Source organism: Heterodontus francisci, chromosome 8 (genome assembly GCF_036365525.1).
Source record: "Heterodontus francisci isolate sHetFra1 chromosome 8, sHetFra1.hap1, whole genome shotgun sequence".
In the NCBI taxonomy this organism is placed as follows: domain Eukaryota; kingdom Metazoa; phylum Chordata; class Chondrichthyes; order Heterodontiformes; family Heterodontidae; genus Heterodontus; species Heterodontus francisci.
In genome coordinates this window covers 125,746,540-125,768,847 of record NC_090378.1, presented here as the reverse complement: position 1 = coordinate 125,768,847, position 22,308 = coordinate 125,746,540, and the positions used below count along the sequence as shown (strand labels likewise).

The following is a 22,308-nucleotide window of genomic DNA, read 5'->3' as shown; positions in this document are numbered from 1 at the left end:
TGGGAAGGGGAGTGCGAGCGGGACAGCGAGCAGTTTAAAGGAGCGGCAGTGGGAAGGGGAGTGCGAGCGGGACAGCGAGCAGTTTCAAGAAGCGACAGTGGGAAGGGGAGTGCGAGCGGGACAGCGAGCAGTTTAAAGGAGCGACAGTGGGAAGGGGAGTGCGAGCGGGAGCAGTTTAAAGGAGCGACAGTGGGGAGGGGAGTGCGAGCGGGACAGCGAGCAGTTTAAAGGAGCGACAGTGGGAAGGGGAGTGCGAGCGGGAGCAGTTTAAAGGAGCGACAGTGGGGAGGGGAGTACGAGCGGGAGCAGCGAGCAGTTTAAAGGAGCGACAGTGGGAAGGGGAGAGCGAGCGGGACAGCGAGCAGTTTAAAGGAGCGACTGTGGGAAGGGGAGAGCGAGCGGGAGCAGCGAGCAGTTTAAAGGAGCGACAGTGGGAAGGGGAGTGCGAGCGGGAGCAGCGAGCAGTTTAAAGGAGCGACAGTGGGAAGGGGAGAGCGAGCGGGACAGCGAGCAGTTTAAAGGAGCGACAGTGGGAAGGGGAGTGCGAGCGGGAGCAGCGAGCAGTTTAAAGGAGCGACAGTGGGAAGGGGAGTGCGAGCGGGACAGCGAGCAGTTTAAAGGAGCGGCAGTGGGAAGGGGAGTGCGAGCAGGAGCAGCGAGCAGTTTAAAGGAGCGACAGTGGGAAGGGGAGTGCGAGCGGGACAGCGAGCAGTTTCAAGGAGCGACAGTGGGAAGGGGAGTGCGAGCGGGACAGCGAGCAGTTTAAAGGAGCAACAGTGGGAAGGGGAGTGCGAGCGGGAGCAGTTTAAAGGAGCGACAGTGGGGAGGGGAGTACGAGCGGGAGCAGTTTAAAGGAGCGACAGTGAGGAGGGGAGTGCGAGCGGGAGCAGTTTAAAGGAGCGACAGTGGGGAGGGGAGTACGAGCGGGAGCAGTTTAAAGGAGCGACAGTGGGGAGGGGAGTGCGAGCGGGAGCAGTTTAAAGGAGCGACAGTGGGGAGGGGAGTACGAGCGGGACAGCGAGCAGTTTAAAGGAGCGACAGTGGGAAGGGGAGTGCGAGCGGGAGCAGTTTAAAGGAGCGACAGTGTGAAGGGGAGTGCGAGCGGCAGCAGCGAGCAGTTTAAAGGAGCGACAGTGGAGAGGGGAGAGCGAGCGGGAGCAGTTTTAAGGATGCGACAGTGGGAAGGGGAGTGCGAGCGGGATAGCGAGCGGTTTAAAGGAGCGACAGTGGGAAGGGGAGAGCGAGCGGGACAGCGAGCAGTTTAAAGGAGCGGCAGTGGGAAGGGGAGAGCGAGCGGGACAGCGAGCGGTTTAAAGGAGCGACAGTGGGGAGAGGAGTGCGAGCGGGAGCAGTTTAAAGGAGCGACAGAGGGGAGGGGAGTGCGAGCGGGACAGCGAGCGGTTTAAAGGAGCGACAGTGGGGAGAGGAGTAGGAGCGGGAGCAGTTTAAAGGAGCGGCAGTGGGAAGGGGAGAGCGAGCGGGAGCAGTTTAAAGGAGCGACAGTGGGAAGGGGAGTGCGAGCGGGACAGCGAGCAGTTTAAAGAAGCGACAGTAGGAAGGGGAGTGCGAGCGGGACAGCGAGCAGTTTAAAGGAGCGACAGTGGGAAGGGGAGTGCGAGCGGGAGCAGTTTAAAGGAGCGACAGTGGGAAGGGGAGTGCGAGCGGGAGCAGCGAGCAGTTTAAAGGATCGACAGTGACGAGGGGAGAGCGAGCGGGACAGCGAGCGGTTTAAAGGAGCGACAGTGGGAAGGGGAGAGCGAGCGGGACAGCGAGCAGTTTAAAGGAGCGACAGTGGGGAGAGGAGTGCGAGCGGGAGCAGTTTAAAGGAGCGACAGAGGGGAGTGGAGTGCGAGCGGGACAGCGAGCGGTTTAAAGGAGCGACAGTGAGGAGAGGAGTGCGAGCGGGAGAGCGAGCAGTTTAAAGGAGCGGCAGTGGGAAGGGGAGTGCGAGCGGGAGGAGCGAGCGGTTTAAAGGAGCGACAGTGGGAAGGGGAGCGCGAGCGGGACAGCGAGCAGTTTAAAGGAGCGACAGTGGGAAGGGGAGCGCGAGTGGGACAGCGAGCAGTTTAAAGGAGCGACAGTGGGAAGGGGAGAGCGAGCGGGAGCAGCGAGCAGTTTAAAGGAGCGACAGTGGGAAGGGGAGAGCGAGCGGGAGCAGCGAGTAGTTTAAAGGAGCGGCAGTGGGAAGGGGAGTGCGAGCGGGAGCAGCGAGCAGTTTAAAGGAGCGGCAGTGAGAAGGGGAGAGCGAGCGGGAGCAGCGAGCAGTTTCAAGAAACGACAGTGGGGAGGGGAGTACGAGCGGGAGCAGTTTAATGGAGCGACAGTAGGAAGGGGAGCGCGAGTGGGAGCAGCGAGCAGTTTAAAGGAGCGACAGTGGGAAGGGGAGTGCGAGCGGGACAGCGAGCAGTTTCAAGAAACGACAGTGGGGAGGGGAGTGCGAGCGGGAGCAGTTTAAAGGAGCGACAGTGAGGAGGGGAGTGCGAGCGGGAGCAGTTTAAAGGAGCGACAGTGGGGAGGGGTGTACGAGCGGGACAGCGAGCAGTTTAAAGGAGCGACAGTGGGAAGGGGAGTGCGAGTGGGAGCAGTTTAAAGGAGCGACAGTGGGGAGGGGAGTACGAGCGGGAGCAGTTTAAAGGAGCGACAGTGGGGAGGGGAGTGCGAGCGGGAGCAGTTTAAAGGAGCGACAGTGGGGAGGGGAGTACGAGCGGGAGCAGCGAGCAGTTTAAAGGAGCGACAGTGGGAAGGGGAGTGCGAGCGGGAGCAGTTTAAAGGAGCGACAGTGGGGAGGGGTGTACGAGCGGGACAGCGAGCAGTTTAAAGGAGCGACAGTGGGAAGGGGAGTGCGAGCGGGAGCAGTTTAAAGGAGCGACAGTGGGGAGGGGAGTACGAGCGGGAGCAGCGAGCAGTTTAAAGGAGCGACAGTGGGGAGGGGAGTACGAGCGGGAGCAGCGAGCAGTTTAAAGGAGCGACAGTGGGGAGGGGAGTGCGAGCGGGAGCAGTTTAAAGGAGCGACAGTGGGGAGGGGAGTACGAGCGGGAGCAGTTTAAAGGAGCGACAGTGGGGAGGGGAGTGCGAGCGGGAGCAGCGAGCAGTTTAAAGGAGCGACAGTGGGAAGGGGAGTGCGAGCGGGAGCAGTTTAAAGGAGCGACAGTGGGGAGGGGAGTGCGAGCGGGAGCAGCGAGCAGTTTAAAGGAACGACAGTGGGGAGGGGAGAGCGAGCGGGACAGCGAGCAGTTTAAAGGAACGACAGTGGGAAGGGGAGTGCGAGCGGGAGCAGCGAGCAGTTTAAAGGAGCGACAGTGGGGAGGGGAGAGCGAGCGGGACAGCGAGCAGTTTAAAGGAGCGACAGTGAGAAGGGGAGTGCGGGCGGGAGCAGCGAGCAGTTTAAAGGAGCGGCAGTGGGAAGGGGAGTGCGAGCGGGACAGCGAGCAGTTTAAAGAAGCGACAGTAGGAAGGGGAGTGCGAGCGGGACAGCGAGCAGTTTAAAGGAGCGACAGTGGGAAGGGGAGTGCGAGCGGGAGCAGTTTAAAGGAGCGACAGTGGGGAGGGGAGTGCGAGCGGGACAGCGAGCAGTTTAAAGGAGCGACAGTGGGAAGGGGAGTGCGAACGGGACAGCGAGCAGTTTAAAGGAACGACAGTGGGAAGGGGAGTGCGAGCGGGAGCAGCGAGCAGTTTAAAGGAGCGACAGTGGGGAGGGGAGAGCGAGCGGGACAGCGAGCAGTTTAAAGGAGCGACAGTGAGAAGGGGAGTGCGGGCGGGAGCAGCGAGCAGTTTAAAGGAGCGGCAGTGGGAAGGGGAGTGCGAGCGGGACAGCGAGCAGTTTAAAGAAGCGACAGTAGGAAGGGGAGTGCGAGCGGGACAGCGAGCAGTTTAAAGGAGCGACAGTGGGAAGGGGAGTGCGAGCGGGAGCAGTTTAAAGGAGCGACAGTGGGAAGGGGAGTGCGAGCGGGAGCAGCGAGCAGTTTAAAGGATCGACAGTGACGAGGGGAGAGCGAGCGGGACAGCGAGCGTTTTAAAGGAGCGACAGTGGGAAGGGGAGAGCGAGCGGGACAACGAGCAGTTTAAAGGAGCGACAGTGGGGAGAGGAGTGCGAGCGGGAGCAGTTTAAAGGAGCGACAGAGGGGAGGGGAGTGCGAGCGGGAGCAGTTTAAAGGAGCGACAGAGGGGAGGGGAGTGCGAGCGGGAGAGCGAGCAGTTTAATGGAGCGACAGTAGGAAGGGGAGAGCGAGCGGGACAGCGAGCAGTTTAAAGGAGCGACAGTGGGAAGGGGAGAGCGAGCGGGAGCAGCGAGCAGTTTAAAGGAGCGACAGTGGGAAGGGGAGCGCGAGCGGGACAGCGAGCAGTTTAAAGGAGCGACAGTGGGAAGGGGAGAGCGAGCGGGACAGCGAGCAGTTTAAAGGAGCGACAGTGGGAAGGGGAGAGCGAGCGGGAGCAGCGAGCAGTTTAAAGGAGCGGCAGTGGGAAGGGGAGAGCGAGCGGGAGCAGCGAGCAGTTTAAAGGAGCGACAGTGGGAAGGGGAGTGCGAGCGGGAGCAGCGAGCAGTTTAAAGGAGCGACAGTGGGAAGGGGAGTGCGAGCGGGACAGCGAGCAGTTTCAAGAAGCGACAGTGGGAAGGGGAGTGCGAGCGGGACAGCGAGCAGTTTAAAGGAGCGACAGTGGGAAGGGGAGTGCGAGCGGGACAGCGAGCTGTTTAAAGGAGCGACAGTGGGAAGGGGAGTGCGAGCGGGACAGCGAGCAGTTTAAAGGAGCGAAAGTGGGAAGGGGAGTGCGAGCGGGAGCAGTTTAAAGGAGCGACAGTGGGGAGGGGAGTACGAGCGGGAGCAGTTTAAAGGAGCGACAGTGAGGAGGGGAGTGCGAGCGGGAGCAGTTTAAAGGAGCGACAGTGGGGAGGGGAGTACGAGCGAGAGCAGTTTAAAGGAGCGACAGTGGGGAGGGGAGTGCGAGCGGGAGCAGTTTAAAGGAGCGACAGTGGGGAGGGGAGTACGAGCGGGACAGCGAGCAGTTTAAAGGAGCGACAGTGGGAAGGCGAGTGCGAGCGGGAGCAGTTTAAAGGAGCGACAGTGTGAAGGGGAGTGCGAGCGGGAGCAGCGAGCAGTTTAAAGGAGCGACAGTGGAGAGGGGAGAGCGAGCGGGAGCAGTTTTAAGGATGCGACAGTGGGAAGGGGAGTGCGAGCGGGATAGCGAGCGGTTTAAAGGAGCGACAGTGGGAAGGGGAGAGCGAGCGGGACAGCGAGCAGTTTAAAGGAGCGGCAGTGGGGAGAGGAGTGCGAGCGGGAGCAGTTTAAAGGAGCGACAGAGGGGAGGGGAGTGCGAGCGGGACAGCGAGCGGTTTAAAGGAGCGACAGTGGGGAGAGGAGTAGGAGCGGGAGCAGTTTAAAGGAGCGGCAGTGGGAAGGGGAGAGCGAGCGGGAGCAGTTTAAAGGAGCAACAGTGGGAAGGGGAGAGCGAGCGGGAGCAGTTTAAAGGAGCGACAGTGGAGAGGGGAGAGCGAGCGTGAGCAGTTTAAAGGAGCGACAGTGGGAGGGGGAGAGCGAGCGGGAGCAGCGAGCAGTTGAAAGGAGCGACAGTGGGAAGGGGAGTGCGAGCGGGAGCAGCGAGCAGTATAAAGGAGCGGCAGTGGGAAGGGGAGAGCGAGCGGGAGCAGCGAGCAGTTTAAAGGAGCGACAGTGGGAAGGGGAGTGCGAGCGGGAGCAGTTTAAAGGAGCGACAGTGGGGAGGGGAGTGCTAGCGGGAGAGCGAGCAGTTTAAAGGAGCGGCAGTGGGAAGGGGAGTGCGAGTGGGAGGAGCGAGCGGTTTAAAGGAGCGACAGTGGGAAGGGGAGCGCGAGCAGGACAGCGAGCAGTTTAAAGGAGCGACAGTGGGAAGGGGAGCGCGAGCAGGACAGCGAGCAGTTTAAAGGAGCGATAGTGGGAAGGGGAGAGCGAGCGGGACAGCGAGCAGTTTAAAGGAGCGACAGTGGGAAGGGGAGCGCGAGCGGGACAGCGAGCAGTTTAAAGGAGCGACAGTGGGAAGGGGAGCGCGAGCGGGAGCAGCAAGCGGTTTAAAGGAGCGACAGTGGGAAGGGGAGCGCGAGCGGGACAGCGAGCAGTTTAAAGGAGCGGCAGTGGGGAGGGGAGTGCGAGGGGGAGCAGCGAGCAGTTTAAAGGAACGACAGTGGGAAGGGGAGTGCGAGCGGGAGCAGCGAGCAGTTTAAAGGAGCGACAGTGGGGAGGGGAGAGCGAGCGGGACAGCGAGCAGTTTAAAGGAGCGACAGTGGGAAGGAGAGTGCGAGCGGGAGCAGCGAGCAGTTTAAAGGAGCGACAGTGGGAAGGGGAGAGCGAGCGTGAGCGTGAGCAGTTTAAAGGAGCGGCAGTGGGAAGGGGAGAGCGAGCGGGACAGCGAGCAGTTTAAAGGAGCGGCAGTGGGAAGGGGAGAGCGAGCGTGAGCGGGAGCAGTTTAAAGGAGCAGCTGTGGGAAGGGGAGAGCGAGCGGGACAGCGAGCAGTTTAAAGGAGCGGCAGTGGGAAGGGGAGAGCGAGCGTGAGCGGGAGCAGTTTAAAGGAACGGCAGTGGGAAGGGGAGAGCAAGCGGGACAGCGAGCAGTTTAAAGGAGCGGCAGTGGGAAGGGGAGAGCGAGCGGGACAGCGAGCAGTTTAAAGGAGCGGCAGTGGGAAGGGGAGAGCGAGCGTGAGCGGGAGCAGTTTAAAGGAACGGCAGTGGGAAGGGGAGAGCAAGCGGGACAGCGAGCAGTTTAAAGGAGCGGCAGTGGGAAGGGGAGAGCGGGCGGGAGCAGCGAGCGGTTTAAAGGAGCGGCATTGGGAAGGGGAGTGCGAGCAGGACAGCGAGCAGTTTAAAGGAGCGGCAGTGAGGAGGGGAGTGCGAGCGGGACAGCGAGCAGTTTAAAGGAGCGGCAGTGAGGAGGGGAGTGCGAGCGGGACAGCGAGCAGTTTAAAGGAGCGGCAGTGGGGAGGGGAGTGCGAGCGGGACAGCGAGCAGTTTAAAGGAGCGGCAGTGGGAAGGGGAGTGCGAGCAGAACAGAGAGCAGTTTAAAGGAGCGACAGTGAGGAGGGGAGTGTGATCGGGACAGCGAGCAGTTTAAAGGAGCGGCAGTGAGGAGGGGAGTGCGAGCGGGACAGCGAGCAGTTTAAAGGAGCGGCAGTGGGGAGGGGAGTGCGAGCGGGACAGCGAGCAGTTTAAAGGAGCGGCAGTGAGGAGGGGAGTGCGAGCGGGACAGCGAGCAGTTTAAAGGAGCGGCAGTGGGAAGGGGAGAGCGAGCGGTACAGCGAGCAGTTTAATGGAGCGACAGTAGGAAGGGGAGCGCGAGCGGGACAGCGAGCAGTTTAAAGGAGCGACAGTGAGGAGGGGAGTGCGAGCGGGACAGCGAGCAGTTTAAAGGAGCGGCAGTGGGAAGTGGAGTGCGGGCGGGAGCAGCGAGCGGTTTAAAGGAGCGGCAGTGGGAAGGGGAGCGCGGGCGGGAGCAGCGAGCGGTTTAAAGGAGCGGCAGTGGGAAGGGGAGCGCGGGCGGGAGCAGCGAGCGGTTTAAAGGAGCGGCAGTGGGAAGGGGTGCGTGGGCGGGAGCAGCGAGCAGTTTAAAGGAGCGGCAGTGGGAAGGGGAGTGCGGGCGGGAGCAGCGAGCAGTTTAAAGGAGCGGCAGTGGGAAGTGGAGTGCGGGCGGGAGCAGCGAGCGGTTTAAAGGAGCGGCAGTGGGAAGGGGAGTGCGGGCGGGAGCAGCGAGCAGTTTAAAGGAGCGACAGTGGGGAGGGGAGAGTGAGCGGGAGCAGCGAGCAGTTTAAAGGAGCGACAGTGGGGAGGGGAGTGCGAGCGGGACAGCGAGCAGTTTAAAGGAGCGACAGTGGGGAGGGGAGTGCGAGCGGGACAGCGAGCAGTTTAAAGGAGCGACAGTGGGGAGGGGATTGCGAGCGGGACAGCGAGCAGTTTAAAGGAGCTATCCTAGCCTGTCCAGTGCAGGCCACTAGAGCAGACTGACCGCAATCCGAGAAAAATCAAAGTGTGATGTCACAGGAACTCAGGTAGCTGATTGGTTGCTGAGATTATGTTTCAACACACAGGTAATTTTGGTAATTGTAAAATTTTGTTTACTCATAGTAGTAAAGAATCAGATAGTTATACAGCACAGAAACAGGCCCTTCGGCCCATCATGTCTATGCCGGCCATCAAGCACCCAACTAATCTAATCCCATTTTCCAGCACTTGGCCCATAGCCTTGTATGCTACTGCGTTTCAAGTGCTCATCTAAATACTTCTTAAATGTTGTGAGGGTTCCTGCCTCTACCACCTCTTCAGGCAGTGCATTCCAGAATTTAACCACCCGCTGGGTGAAAACATTTTTCCTCAAATCCCCTCTAAACCTCCTGCCCCTTACCTTAAATCTATGCCCCCTGGTTATTGACCCCTCCGCTAAGGGAACATGTTTCTTCCTATCTAACCTATCAATGCCCTGCATAATTTTCTATACCTCAATCAGGTCCCCCCTCAGCCTTCTCTGCTCTAAGGAAAACAACCCCAGCCTATAAAGTCTCTCTTCATAGCTGAAATGCTCCAGCCCAGGCAACATCCTGCTGAACCTCCTCTGCACCCTCTCCAGTGCAATCACATCCTTCTATCGTGTGGTGCCCAGAACTGTACACAGTACTCCAGTTGTGGCCTAACTAACATTTTATACAGCTCCATCATAATCTCCCTGCTCTCATATTCTATGCCTCGGCTAATAAAGGCAAGTATCCCACATGCCTTCCTAACCACCTTATCTACTGCTGCGGCCTTCAGTGATCTATGGACAAGTACACCAAGGTCCCTCTGAACTTCCTAGGGTCCTACCATCCATTGTATACTCCCTTGCCTTGTTAGTCCTCCCAAAATGCATCATCTCACACTTCTCAGGATTGAATTCCATTTTCCACAGCTCCGCCCATCTTATCAGCCCAACTATATTCATCCTGTAATCTAAGGCTTTCCTTCTCACCATTTACGACACCACCAATTTTCGTGTTGTCTGCGAACCTACTGATAATATCTCCTATATTCACATCTAAATCATTAATGTACACTACAAACAGCAAGGGTCCCAACACTGATCTCTGTGGTAAACCACTGGTCACAGGCTTCCACTCACTAAAACAACCCTCGACCATCACCCTCTGCCTCCTGCCACCATGCCAATTTTGGATCCAATTTGCCAAATTGCCCTGGACCCCATGGGCTCTTACCTACTTAACCAATCTCTCATGCGGGACCTGATCAAAAGCCTTACTGAAGTCCATGTAGACTACATCAACCGCCTTACCCTCATCTAGTCACTTCCTCGAAAAATTCAATCAAGTTAGTTCGACACGATCTCCCCCTGACAAAGCCATGCTGACTATCCCTGATTAATCCCTGCCTCTCCAAGTGGAGATTAATCCTATCCCTCAGAATTTTTTCCAATAGTTTTCCAACCAATGATGTTTGACTCACCGGCCTGTAATTACCTGGTTTACCCCTGCTACCCTTCTTGAATAATGGTACCACATTCGCTGTCCTCCAGTCCTCTGGTACCTCTCCTGTGGCCAGAGAGGATTTGAAAATTTGTGTCAGAGCCCCTGCTATCTCCTCCCTTGTCTCACATAACATAATATATTGGCTGGTGAATATTTCCTATTAATTAACTAAGTATATAACTAATTGTGTTTTAAATAACTAATCAGGTTAGCAGGCCAGGTGATGTATTGCAGCTGCAATATGTGGGAGGTGTGGGCGCCAGTGTTATCCACGGCAAACATGTCTGCAGTGTTTGCAGCTCGAGGCGCTTCAGCTCAGAGTCAGTGAGCTGGGGGCCAAGCTACAAACACTGCGATGCATCAGGGAGGGGGAAAGTTACCTGCACACTTTGTTCCAGAAGGCAGTCAAACACCACAGGCTAGCGTCATCTGATTTGGTCCATGGTCAGGGACAGGAGGATGTGCCTGTGATTGAGGCAGGTAAGGGGATCAAGAAGGTAGAAGAGGAGGAACCTCAGCCCTTGTAATTGTGCAACAGCTTTGAGGTTCTTTCAGCTTGTATGCACGAGCACGAGGGCTGCAGGATGGATAAGCCACGCCATGGTACAGGAAGCCATTCAAGTGGGGCGAGTAAACAGGAATGTAGTGGTAGTAGGGGTCAGTTTAGTTATAGTTCTCTGCAACCAAGACTGAGAGTCCAGAAGGCTGTGTTGCCTGCCCGCTGCCAGGGTTTGGGATATTTTCTCGGGGCTGGAGAGGAACTTGCAGTGGGAAGGGGAGAATCCAGTTGTCGTGGTCCACAGGGTACCAATAACATAGATAGGACTAGGAAAGAGATTCTGCATAAAGAGTATGAGTAGGTAGGGGCTAAATTAAAAAGCAGAACCTCAAAGGTAATAATGTCTGGGTTATTACCTAAACCACGAGCAAATTGGTGTAGGGTAAATAAGATTAGGGAGTTAAATGCAGGGCTCAAAATTTGGTGTGGGAGAAATGGGTTTCGATTCGAGGGGCACCAGCACCAGTAATGGAGAAAGTGGGAGCTGTACCTTTGGGACGGTCTACACCTAAACCATGCTGGGACCGGTGTTCTGGCGAGTCGAATAACTAGGGCAATAGAGAGGGCTTTAAACTAAATAGTGGAGGTGAGGGATCAAGTGAGGGAACAAAGAACAAGGAACAGTACAGCACTGGAACAGGCCATTTGGCCCTCCAAGCCTGCGTCGATCATGATGCCTGCCTAAACTAAAACCTTCTGCACTTCTGGGGCCCATATCCCTCTACTCCCATCCTATTCATGTATTTTTCAAGATGCCTCTTAAACGTCGCTATCGTACCTGCTTCCACCACCTCCCCCAGCAGCAAGTTCCAGGCACTCACCACCCTCTGTGCAAAAAACTTGCCTCGCACATCCCCTCTAAACTTTGCCCCTCGCACCTTAAACCTATGTCCCCTAGTAACTGACTCTTCCACCCTGGGAAAAAGCTTCTGACTATCCACTCTGTCCATGCCACTCATAACTTTGTAAACCTCTATCAGGTCGCCACTCCATCTCCGTCATTCCAGTGAAAACAATCCAAGTTTATCCAACCTCTCCCCATAGCTAATGCCCTCCAGACCAGGCAACATCCTGGTAAACCTCTTCTGTACCCTCTCCAAAGCCTCCACATCCTTCTGGTAGTGTGGCGATCAGAATTGTACGCAATATTCTAAGTGTGGCCTAACTAAGGTTCTGTATAGCTGCAGCAGGACTTGCCAATTTTTATACTCTATGCCTCGACCGATGAAGGCAAGCATGCCATATGTCTTCTTGACTACCTTATCCACCTGCGTTGCTGCTTTCAGTGATCTGTGGACCTGTACGCCCAGATCTCTCTGCCTGTCAATACTCCTAAGGGTTCTGCCATTTACTGTATACTTCCCACCTGTATTAGACCTTCCAAAATGCATTACCTCACATTTGTCCGGATTAAACTCCATCTGCCATTTCTCCGCCCAAGTCTCCAACCGATCTATATCCTGCTGTATCCTCTGACAATCCTCATCATTATCTGCAACTCCACCAACCTTTGTGTCGTCTGCAAACTTACTAATCAGACCAGCTACATTTTCCTCCAAATCATTTATATATACTACAAACAGCAAAGGTCCCAGCACTGATCCCTGCAGAACAGCACTAGTCACATCCCTCCATTCAGTAAAGCACCCTTCCACTGCTACCCTAATTCTTCTATCACCGAGCCAGTTCTGTATCCATCTTGCCAGCTCAACTCTGATCCCATGTGACTTCACCTTTTGTACCAGTCTGCCAAGTGGGACCTTGTCAAAGCCTTTACTGAAGTCCATGTAGACAACATCCACTGCCCTTCCTTCATCAATCATCTTCGTCACTTCCTCAAAAAACCCAATCAAGTTAATGAGACATGACCTCCCCTTCACAAAACCATGCTGCCTCTCGCTAATAAGTCCATTTGTTTCCAAATGGGAGTAAATCCTGTCCCGAAGAATCCTCCCCAATAATTTCCCTACCACTGACGTAAGGCTCATCGGCCTGTAATTTCCTGGATTTTCCTTGCTACCCTTCTTAAACAAAGGAACAACATTGGCTATTCTCAAGTCCTCTGGGACCTCACCTGTAGCCAACGAGGATACAAAGATTTCTGTCATGGCCCCAGCAATTTCCTTCCTTGCCTCCCTCAGTATTCTGGGGTGGATCCCATCAGGCCCTGGGTACTTATCTACCTTAATGTTTTCCAACACCTCCTCCTTTTTGATATCGACATGACCCAGACTATCTACACTCCCTTCCCTAGACTCATTATCCACAAAGTCCTTCTCTTTGGTGAATACTGATGCAAAGTACTCATTTAGTACCTCGCCCAATTCCTCTGACTCCACGCATAGATTCCCTCCTCCGTCCTTGAGTGGGCCAACCCTTTCCCTGGCTACCCTCTTTCTCTTTATATATGTATAAAAAGCCTTGGGATTCTCCTTAGAAGATGAGATAATTTAAAGAGAGAGTAGAAAGCGAGAGAGCAAGATAGCAATAAGGATAATGATAATCAGGGTGTGGCAGGAAGCGACAGTGCGTACAAACTCAAGAGTGAGCCAGCAGATAAGACTAGAGGTTGTGAACTAACAGAGTTGGGGGAGGGTTCAGGAGAGGTGAGATTTAGAAATCCAAAGAGAAATGCCAAGGTATCGGAACAGTTCAGCGTTGTGGGTAAAGAAAATCAGAATGAGACAGGAAAGGGCAGAGAGTTTAACAAAAATTGTACATCAGCAAATAAGGTCACTGAAGGGAATAGAAGTAAAAAAAAAATGAAAGCTCTTTATCTGAATGCACGAAACATCTACAATAAGACAGATGAACTAGTGGCACTAAGAGGTAGATGATTTAGATCTAATCACCATTACAGAGACATGGTTACAAGGTGATCAAGGTTGGGAAATAAATATTCCAGGGTACATAATATTTTGGAAAGACGGACAAGATAGCAAAGGAGGAGGGGTAGCACTGATGGTAAAGGATGAAATAAGGCATTAGTAAGGAAGGGTCTGGCCTCAGATCATGAAGTTGAATCAGTATGGGTAGAAATAAGGATCAGTGAGAATCAGAAAACACTGGTGGGAGTAGTTTATAGGCCCCTAACAGTAGTTATATCGTTGGACAGAGCATTGAACAAGAAATTAATGGGGCTTGTAACAAAGGCAATGTAACAATCATGGGGGAGTTTAATCTTCATATAGACTGGGACAATGAAATTGGCAGGAGCGGTCTAGATGATGAGTTTGTAGAATGTTTTCGGGAGTAATACGTTGTGGAGCCAACTAGGGATAAAGCCATCTTAGATCTAGTATTGTGTAACGAAGCAGTGCTCAACAAGCAATGTCATAGTAAAAGATCCACTGGGAAACAGTGATCTTAATACCATTGAATTCCATGTTAAGTTTGAAAGTGGCATGCTCCAATCACAAACAAAAATCTTAAACTTAAACAAAGCCAATTACATAGGTATGAGGGACGAACAGGCTAAGGTAAATTGGGTAAATAGACAAAAAGATATGGCAGTAAATGAACATTGGGAAACCTTTAAAGAAACAATTCAAAATGTTCAACAAAAATACATTCCTTTTTTAAACAAAAACTTAGTAAGAAAGACCCAACCATGGCTCACTCAGGAAGTTAAGGATATTATTAGTTTAAAAGAAGAGGCTTACAATGTTGCAAAAAAGAGTTGCAAGTCTGAGGATTGAGAGTGTTTTAGAAACCAGCAAAGGGCCACCAAAAAATTGATAAAAAAGGAAAAAAAAGAATGAGAGTAAACTAGCCAGGAATATAAAAACAGATTGTAAGTGCTTTTATTGGTATATCAAAAGAGAATAGCCAAAGTAAACATTGGTCCCTTAGAAGCAGAGACAGGAGAAATCATCATGGGGAATGAAGACATGGCAGAGGCACTGAACAAATATCTTGTATCTGTCTTGACAGTAGAAGACACACGTTTCATACCAGAAATAGACAGTAACCTAGGGGTTAAAAAGAGTAAGGAAATTCGTATCAGCAGAGAAAAAGTATTGGAGAAACTTAAGGGACTAAAATCTGACAAATCTCCAGGACCTGATGGCCTGCACCCCAGGGTTTTAAAAGAGACAGCTGCAGAGAAAGTGGATGTGCTAACTCTGACTTTCCAAAATTCACTGGATTTGGGAATGGTCCCAACAGATTGGAAGCTGGAAAATGTTACACCGTTTTTCAAGAAAGGAGGGAGAGGAACTGGAACTACAGTCTAGTTAACTTAATATCAGTCATTAGGAAAATGCTGGAATCTATTATTAAGAAAGTCTTAACAATGCACTTAGAAAAGCAGATTATGATTAGAACAAGTCAACATGGTTTTACTGAAGGGAAATCCTGTTTGACAAATTTAGTAGGGTAAATAAAGGGGAACCAGTACCTGGGGATTTCCAAAAGGCATTCGATAAGGTGCCATACAAAAGGTTAATCAGCAAAAAAAGGGCTCATAGTGTTGGGGGTAATATATTAGCATGGATAGAGGATTGGTGAACGGACAGGAAGCAACAAGTGGGCATAAACGGGGCATTTTCAAGTTGGTAGGCAGTTGGGTGCCGCAAGGATTAGTGCCGGGGCCTCAGTTATTTACACTCTATATTAATGACTTAGATGAAGAGTCAGAGAGTAATGTATCTAAGTTTGTTGATGATACAAAGGTAGGTGGAAAGGTAAGCTGTGGGGAGGACACAGAGGCTGCAAAGTGATATAGACAGGTTCAGTGAGTGGGCAACAAGATGGCAGATGGAGTATAATGTAGGGAAATGTGAAGTTATTCACTTTGGTCATAAGAATAGAAAAGCAGAATTTTTTTTTTTAAAAGGTATGAAACTTGTAAGTGTCAATGTTCAAACAGACTTGGGTGTGCTTGTACAAGGAACGCAGAAAGTTAACATGCAGGTACAGCAAGCAATTAGGAAAGCAAGTTGGCCTTTATGGAGAATGGAGGGCGATGGAGTGCAGGAATAAGCAAGTATCACTACAATTGTACAGAGTTTTGGTTCAGACCACATCTGCAATACTGTGTCTAGTTTTGGTCTCCACATTTAAGAAAGGTTATACTTGCATCGGAGGCAGTACAGCAAAGGTTCACTAAATTGGTCCCTGGAATGAGAGGGTTGTCCTGTGATGAGAGGCTGAGTAAATTGGGCCTGTATTCTTTGGAGTTTAGAAGAATGAGAGGTGATCTCATTGAAACATATAAGATTCTGATGAGCTGGATATGGTGGACTCTAAGAGATTAATTCTGCTGGTCGGGGAATCTAAAACACAGGGGCACAGTCTCAGGATAAGGGGCCGATCATTTAGGACTGAGATGAGGAGAAATTCCTTCACTCAAAGGGTTGTGAATTTTTGGAATTCTCTACGCTAGAGGCTTGTGGATGCTCCATCGTTGAATACATTTAAGGCTGGGTTAGACAGATTTTTGGCCTCTCAGGGAACCAAGGGATATGACGAGCGGGCAGGAAAGTGGAATTGAATCCTAAGATCAGCCATGATCATTTTGAATGGCGGAGCAGGCTCAATGGGCCATATGGTCTACGCCTGCTCCTAATTCTTGTGTTCTTGTGACTGCATTACATGAGGGCTGCATGGCAGAGGGCTGCATGCCGGGGAATGGTGCTGCCCAGAGGCTGCATTGTGTGGGAGCTGCATTGTATGGGGGCTGCGTTTTCTTTGAGAAATCAAGGACAGAACATGGTCAACGGTGAAAATAGGGGCGAAAACAAGATAAATTAAGGAGCAGTGATCAGCTGGCCCCTAGCAGGAGGGTAACTTGGGGAGTGGGCAGTAAGTACTGCACGGGGCTGATTCTAGAGGGCAGCTACATTGCAGGGAGGCTGAACTGGAGGAGGGTTAATGCTGCAAGAGGGAAAAGGACACTGCAGAACAATATGCACTGGAAAGTGGTTGATGCAAAAAGGAATGCAATGCACCTTGTACCAATGATAATCAAAAACTGAGAGAAAGTGAACTTAAAAGGCCTGCTTCAATAACCCATATATGCATTTGGTGAGTAAAACTGGACCAAATGTTCGCAAAAAGCTGTGCAAGCCTGTGGCCGATTGCAGTGCACTGGGAGACAATCACACTCGTTCAATTCAGGGCTATCCATTTATTAAATCTCATCAATACAGGCTGTTCAAATATGTATTATATAGATATATATATATAAAAATGGCAATTTTTTAATGTAAAACAGTCAACAATAAATCAATTTTTTTCCAATAATTTAATATTACATTCTCACAGCTTAACTCTTCCGTATCACACAGTGCATAACCCTTCAAGTACTGCAGCAACATCTTTGCACCTGGCAGATAACTGAAAAGCTAGTTTCAGGATTTAACACTGGAAGCGGAAGGATGTTCCACAAATTCCACTCTGGTCAGTGTTATTCAACTGAAAGGGCCTGCTGCAAAGGAGCTGGAGAGATCGAAGGGTCAATCAGCAGCATTCACACCGAGGGCAATACAAATACTGCTGTTTTCCTTTTTTGCAACGTATTCCTGAGTAGCGTGACAACGTGAACAGAATCAAAAGAGTCCCCCCCCCACCCTGCCACCTTATTCTCACTCTCGACATCATTGATCCTGGTACCAATGGAATGGGAAAGCCTGGTTGGCACTTGCTTTCATTAAGTTTACTTCCCAAACCTCACCCCATCAGCACCAAAACCACAGACAGCATGAGTCATTGTCACAGTAAATGCAACGAGCAGAAGCATCTTTCAGGTTAAGTAGGAATTAGCTGCACTCTCGTCTTTTTTTTGCTTCCAATTATTTTTTTTTTAAATTAATTCAACTCCTGCCAAGTTTAACTGTACTCTTCAAACCAGTAAATGTGCATTAGTACATCAGGCACAGACACAGAGAATAAACTCCACCAAATATTTTGTACAATATGTGCAAGCTTACACTGAAATGTTATAAAGAACTGCTGCCTACTACAGAAGATGGCACACCTAATGAAAGTGTTAATGTTCCTGTACAAAGCTGTACAAACATCTGTAGCACGCTATGAATGACCAGAACGATGCACAACCGACACAGTATCCCAGTGTGCACTCTCCACAAAAGCCTCTCTACTGCTCAGCCTTTCTGTTCATTATTACAAAGCAGTGAATGCAATGCCCCAACCAGTAAATTACACTCTGAATGGAGCTGAGGGTTTTAGGTAATTAATGCGTTGATTACATTATGTGTTCTGTCTTATTTCCAAACCATCAGAACACTGTCGACCAGCTTTCACCCTCTGGTGTCCCAATATGGGTAGTGGAAATCTGGAACACGCTCCCCCAAAGTTTTTGAGACTGGGTCAATTGAGAATTTCAAAACAAATTGATAGATTAGGCAAGGATAATAAGGGTTACGAAACCAAGGCATGTAGATGGGGTTAAGATACAGATCATCCACGATCTAACTGAATGGCAACACAGGCTGGAGGGGCTGAACGGCCTTCTCCAGTTCCACAACAGACCATTCAATGAGCCCTTTGGCCATCAATGCCTCTGTTCTCCTATATATCTTCACACAAGAGCGTAAGACAGTATCAAATGCCGTTATCGCAACCTGCTTTGTGTCCTCGAAACATTTGGGCCATTAGATGGAGCAGGAATTGGCCCGTTTCCTGGGTTTAGGATCTCTCATAGTCTCGTCTCCTGAGCACATGCACAGCGAGCAGACTGTTTCTGACAGCCTCCTCAATCCCAGCCTGAAGACACTGTTGGACAGGCTGTAGATGACACAGTTGCAGAAGCTGTTGCTGATGGCCAGCCACGTCGTCACAAAGGACAGCGAGGGGCTTTCCAGCACACGTGAGCTCTCCAGCAGAAAGTAAAGGATGTAGGGGAGCCATAGCACATAGAAGACACTTGTAATCCGAAACAGGACCATTGCATAGCGCCGGTCGGGGCTGGGCCCACTCTCAGCAGCTTCCATATCCTGGCTGGGGAAACGGGCACGCCGCTCGTTGATTTCTTTGGTGTGCTGCCGACAGATTTTAAATATATGGAAGTAGGTGAAGCAGACAATGAAGGCAGCTGGGGCATACAGCAGGCAGACAATGAAGCCTGTGAAGTAAGCATTGGTTTCCCAGGAGGTAGCGCACCATTCAAAGATGTCTCCATGATAGCCTGGTTTCTCCCATCCAAAGAATGAGGGTAAGAACACTGCACAGGAGTATATCCATATGAGAATGATACAGATCCTAAGGCGGCACGGGGTAACCAGCTGGCTATAGGAGAGCGGTTTTGTTATGGCAAGGTAGCGATCGATACTGATACAAGCCAGGCAGGCCATGGACACGCTCTTCAGCACCGAAATGATGTACCCAAAAACCTGACAGGTCAGAGATTCCTGCACGCCTGTAGGATAGTGAAGAAGGGAGAGTGAAGGAACCAAGCAGCTTACCCCGACAAGCAGGTCTGCATAGGCCATAGTCTGGATGAAGTAGCTGGTGGTGTAGTGGTGCAGGAGCGGGGCGCAGTGGAACACAAAGATGACTGTCAGATTGCCCACAATAATCAGAACCGTCATCAGCATGATGATCACTGTCTCCAAAACACAAACGTCAACTGTGCCATAGTAACCAAAGCCCAATGGGCACGTGTGGCGATCAGACAGGTTGACCGAGGTGGTGTTTGCGCTCACAGCCTTCCACTCGGCCATGGAATGATTCATGGTAGAGACAGGAGTGGGCCACAGACCACGGCGACTGGAAGCAGCCTGCAAGGCATCTGTTGTTGCTGCTTCGCTGGTGCACTCCACTTCTCTGGCACGCTGTGGCTCACTCTGCTGCGGCTCCAGCTCACTCCACTCCGCCAGCTCACTCTGCTGCTTCTCCAGCTCACTCAGTTCCTCCAGCACTCTCCGCTCCTCCAGTTCACTCTGCTGCTGCTCCCATGGTTCACTTCGCCCCTCCGACACGCTATGGCTCACTCCGCTGCTGCTCTAGCTCACTCCACTCCTCCAGCTCACTCCGGCTCACTCTGCTCCTCCTCCGATTCACTCCACTTCTCCAGTATGCTCCACTCCTCCGGCTCACTCCGCTCCTCCGGCTCACTCCGCTCCGTTCTGCTCCTCCAACTTACCCCACTCCGTTCTGCTCCTCCAGCTCACCCCACTCCGTTCTGCTCCTCCGGCTCTCTTTACTGCTTCTGTTGGTTTCCGCAGCCAGCACTTTAGAGCTGCACATGCCTCCTCAGCATGAGAGGACTTCTGACACACCTCGACACTGCAAGGCTGCTGACTAGCTCCCTCCAGTGTACCGCTTCCAGCTGTTTATCGCAAGCCATTATGTGCAGAGGGAGAAAGAGACAGAGAGACAAGAACCCCAGGAGAAATGCACACACCTCACAGCCTGCTCGCTGGATCCCAATAGCAAGGTATATTCCTTTCCTCTCAAAAAGTCTCTTGAAATAATTTTAGTCTTCTGTGCAAAATCCAGTAGCTCTTCAAAGACCACAAAATCAACTGATAAATAAAAAGGTAGTGGACTAAAGGCAGTGTAGGCAGTATTCACGGACAATTCCAAATCCACAGCCTGCCAAATACATTAATCAATGTTCCAGTCCTGCAAGGGGGGAGGCTGACAGAATAATGCAGCAATCTCCTGATTTAGGCAAGAGTCTAGCACATCCATTGTGCTAAAGAAGCAATCTTGTCAGTGCCACTTTAGTGCTGATACTGCTCTCTCCTCATCTCGCAGCAGCTGCACCTGAGCCCCTTGCCTTTGCTCCATCACAGCTGATGCAGAAGAATTCCGGCTACCTTGGTTTCCTGCTCCCGAATAAGCAGCAGCAGCACCACCAATGGCCATCGGAGCTGCTTTTTTTTTTGTCGCTTGGTAACAGTTGCCAACCACATGTCAGCTCACAGCCACTCACAGTAACGCTGCCCTAGACTGTGACAAATAAGGATAACATGATGGGACCAACCAGTTTAGAGCCATACTGTCCCTTAAGACAGGTTCATAAAACAGGTACATACAGAGTACAACAAATAGTGACGAGAAGAGAGAGTTTGGGGAGATAGTCGCCACAAAGAGAAAAGTCAATACAAAGCCATACTTTCACAGCACTAACCCTAATGTCAGCTGTAACATAATCAGCAAAGGAAAGCTCTATTCATTATTAATCAGACAAAAAGGAATTTTAAAAAACTCTCATTATAAATTTAGCTTCCGACCTGCTTAATGATATTTGCATTTATAATGTTAACAGGGCAAATCAATTGCATACATGAAGTGTCTTACAGACTGACTGCTGTTCAAATGCGCTGATACGTTCTGTAGATCAGATGGACAGGCTGTACAGCAGACTGTCAGCAATAACCATCGCAAGGCACAAGCTTCTCCCGTAGTGTTTTAAAATGAGACTGCGGTCAAGTGAAGTGTAGGGGAAGTATATCCTGCTCCAACAACTCACCAAATGATATCTTCAGCACGAACCTGACCTGAATAGGGCACCCCCTCTCCGGCAGGTGGCTCCAGTCATGTCAGTTAAAGGGGCACAACAAAGCTGCAAGAGGGATGAGGAGGATGAGTAATTAAGTGGAAGAGTGATTGAGGGGGGTGAGGGAGAGTGAAGGAGGGAGAATGAGGGAGGCAGGGTGAGGGAGGGTGAGTGAGGGAGGGAGGGAGAGTGAGTGGGTGAGTCAATGAAGGACAGCAGTGAGTCAATGAGGAAGTGAGGGGACAGAGTGAGGGAAGGGAAGGGAGATGAGGGAAGGGAGGGAAGGGAAGGTAAGATAAAGGGAAGGAAGGGAAGGGAAGGAAGGAAGGGAAGGTAAAGGAAGGGAGTGAGGGAAGGGAAGCGAGGTGAGGGAAGGCAGGTGAGGGAAGGGAAGGGAAGGGAAGGGAAGGGAAGGGAAGGAAAGGGAAGGGAAGGGAAGAGAAGGGAAGGGAAGGGAAGAGAAGGGAAGGGAGGGAAGGTAAGGGAAGGGAGGGGAGGGAAGGGAGGGGAGGGGAGGGAAGGGAGGGAAGGGAAGGGAAGGCACAGCTGCGCAGTGGTTAGCACCGCAGCCTCACAGCTCCAGCGACCGGGTTCAGTTCTGGGTACTGCCTGTGCGGAGTTTGCAAGTTCTCCCTGTGACTGCGTGGGTTTCCGCCGGGTGCTCTGGTTTCCTCCCACAGACAAAGACTTGTACGTTGATAGGTAAATTGGCCATTGTAAATTGCCCCTAGTGTAGGTAGGAGAATGGTGGGGATGTGGTAGGGAATATAGGATTAGCATAAAATGGGTGGTTGTTGGTCGGCACAGACTCAAAGGGCCTAAGGGCCTGTTTCAGCGCTGTATCTCTAAAATAAAAAATGAAGAAGGTGAGGTGAGGTGAGGGGTGGGGAGGGCGGTCTGAGTAAGGTGAGGGAGGGCAGTGAGGGTTCAGAGAAAGAGCCGAGAAACCATGCTGCAGACTAGAATAATTCCCATTTCTCTGCAGGTCTGAAGTAGCACCCCCTGCTGCTTGCAGAAGGAACTGTCCCTCATAGAGTTATGCAGCAGAGAAACAGGCCCTTCAGCCCATCGTGTCCGTGCTGGCCATCAAGCACCTGTCTATTCTAATGCCATTTTCCAGCACTTGGCCTGTAGCCTTGTATGCTATGGCGGTTCAAGTGCTCATCTAAATACTTCTTAAATGTTGTGAGGGTTCTGACCTCTACAACCTCTTCAGGCAGTGTGTTCCAGATTCCAACCACCCTCTGGGTGGAAACATTTTTCCTCAAATCCCCTCTGAACCTCCTGCCCCTTATCTTAAATCTATTTCCCCCTGGTTATTGACTCCTCCACTAAGGGAAAAAGTTTCATCCTAGCTACCCTATCAATGCCCCGCATAATTTGTATACCTCAAATCAGGTCTCTCCTCAGCCTTCTCTGCTCTAAGGAAAACAACCCGAACCCATCCAGTCTCTCTTCATGGCTGAAATGCTCCAGCCCAGGCAACATCCTGGTAAACCTCTTCTGCACCCTCTCCAGTGTAATCACATCCTTCCTTTAGTGTGGTGACCAGAACTATACACACTACTCCAGCTGTGACCTAACTAGCATTTTATACAGCTCCATCATAACCGCCCTGCTCTTATATTCTATGCCTCGGCTAATAAAGGCAAGTATCCCATATGCCTTCCTAACCACCTTATCTATCTGTGCTGCTGCCTTCAGTGATCTATGGACAATACACCAAGATCCCTCTGTACTTCCTAGGGTCCTACCATCCATTGTATATTCCCTTAGAGTCATAGAGTTATATATGGCACTGAAGGA

At 51.5% G+C, this 22,308-nt stretch overlaps 2 protein-coding genes across 2 annotated transcripts in view; both read right to left on the bottom strand.

Moving 5' to 3' along the window:
* The window catches only part of LOC137373267 (rab GTPase-activating protein 1-like), a 600,347-nt gene that overhangs the window by 277,660 nt on the left and 300,379 nt on the right, over positions 1–22,308 (bottom strand). The window lies entirely within an intron of this gene.
* Positions 17,651–18,730, bottom strand: LOC137372607 (G-protein coupled receptor 52-like). The gene has a single exon (XM_068036539.1). It carries the CDS (start codon positions 18,728–18,730, stop codon positions 17,651–17,653), a length of 1,080 nt encoding a protein of 359 aa, XP_067892640.1.

What these genes read in the sequence shown, in the direction of transcription:
- LOC137372607 (XM_068036539.1), bottom strand. Translation starts at nt 18,730, where the DNA reads ATGAATCATTCCATGGCCGAGTGGAAGGCTGTGAGCGCAAACACCACC.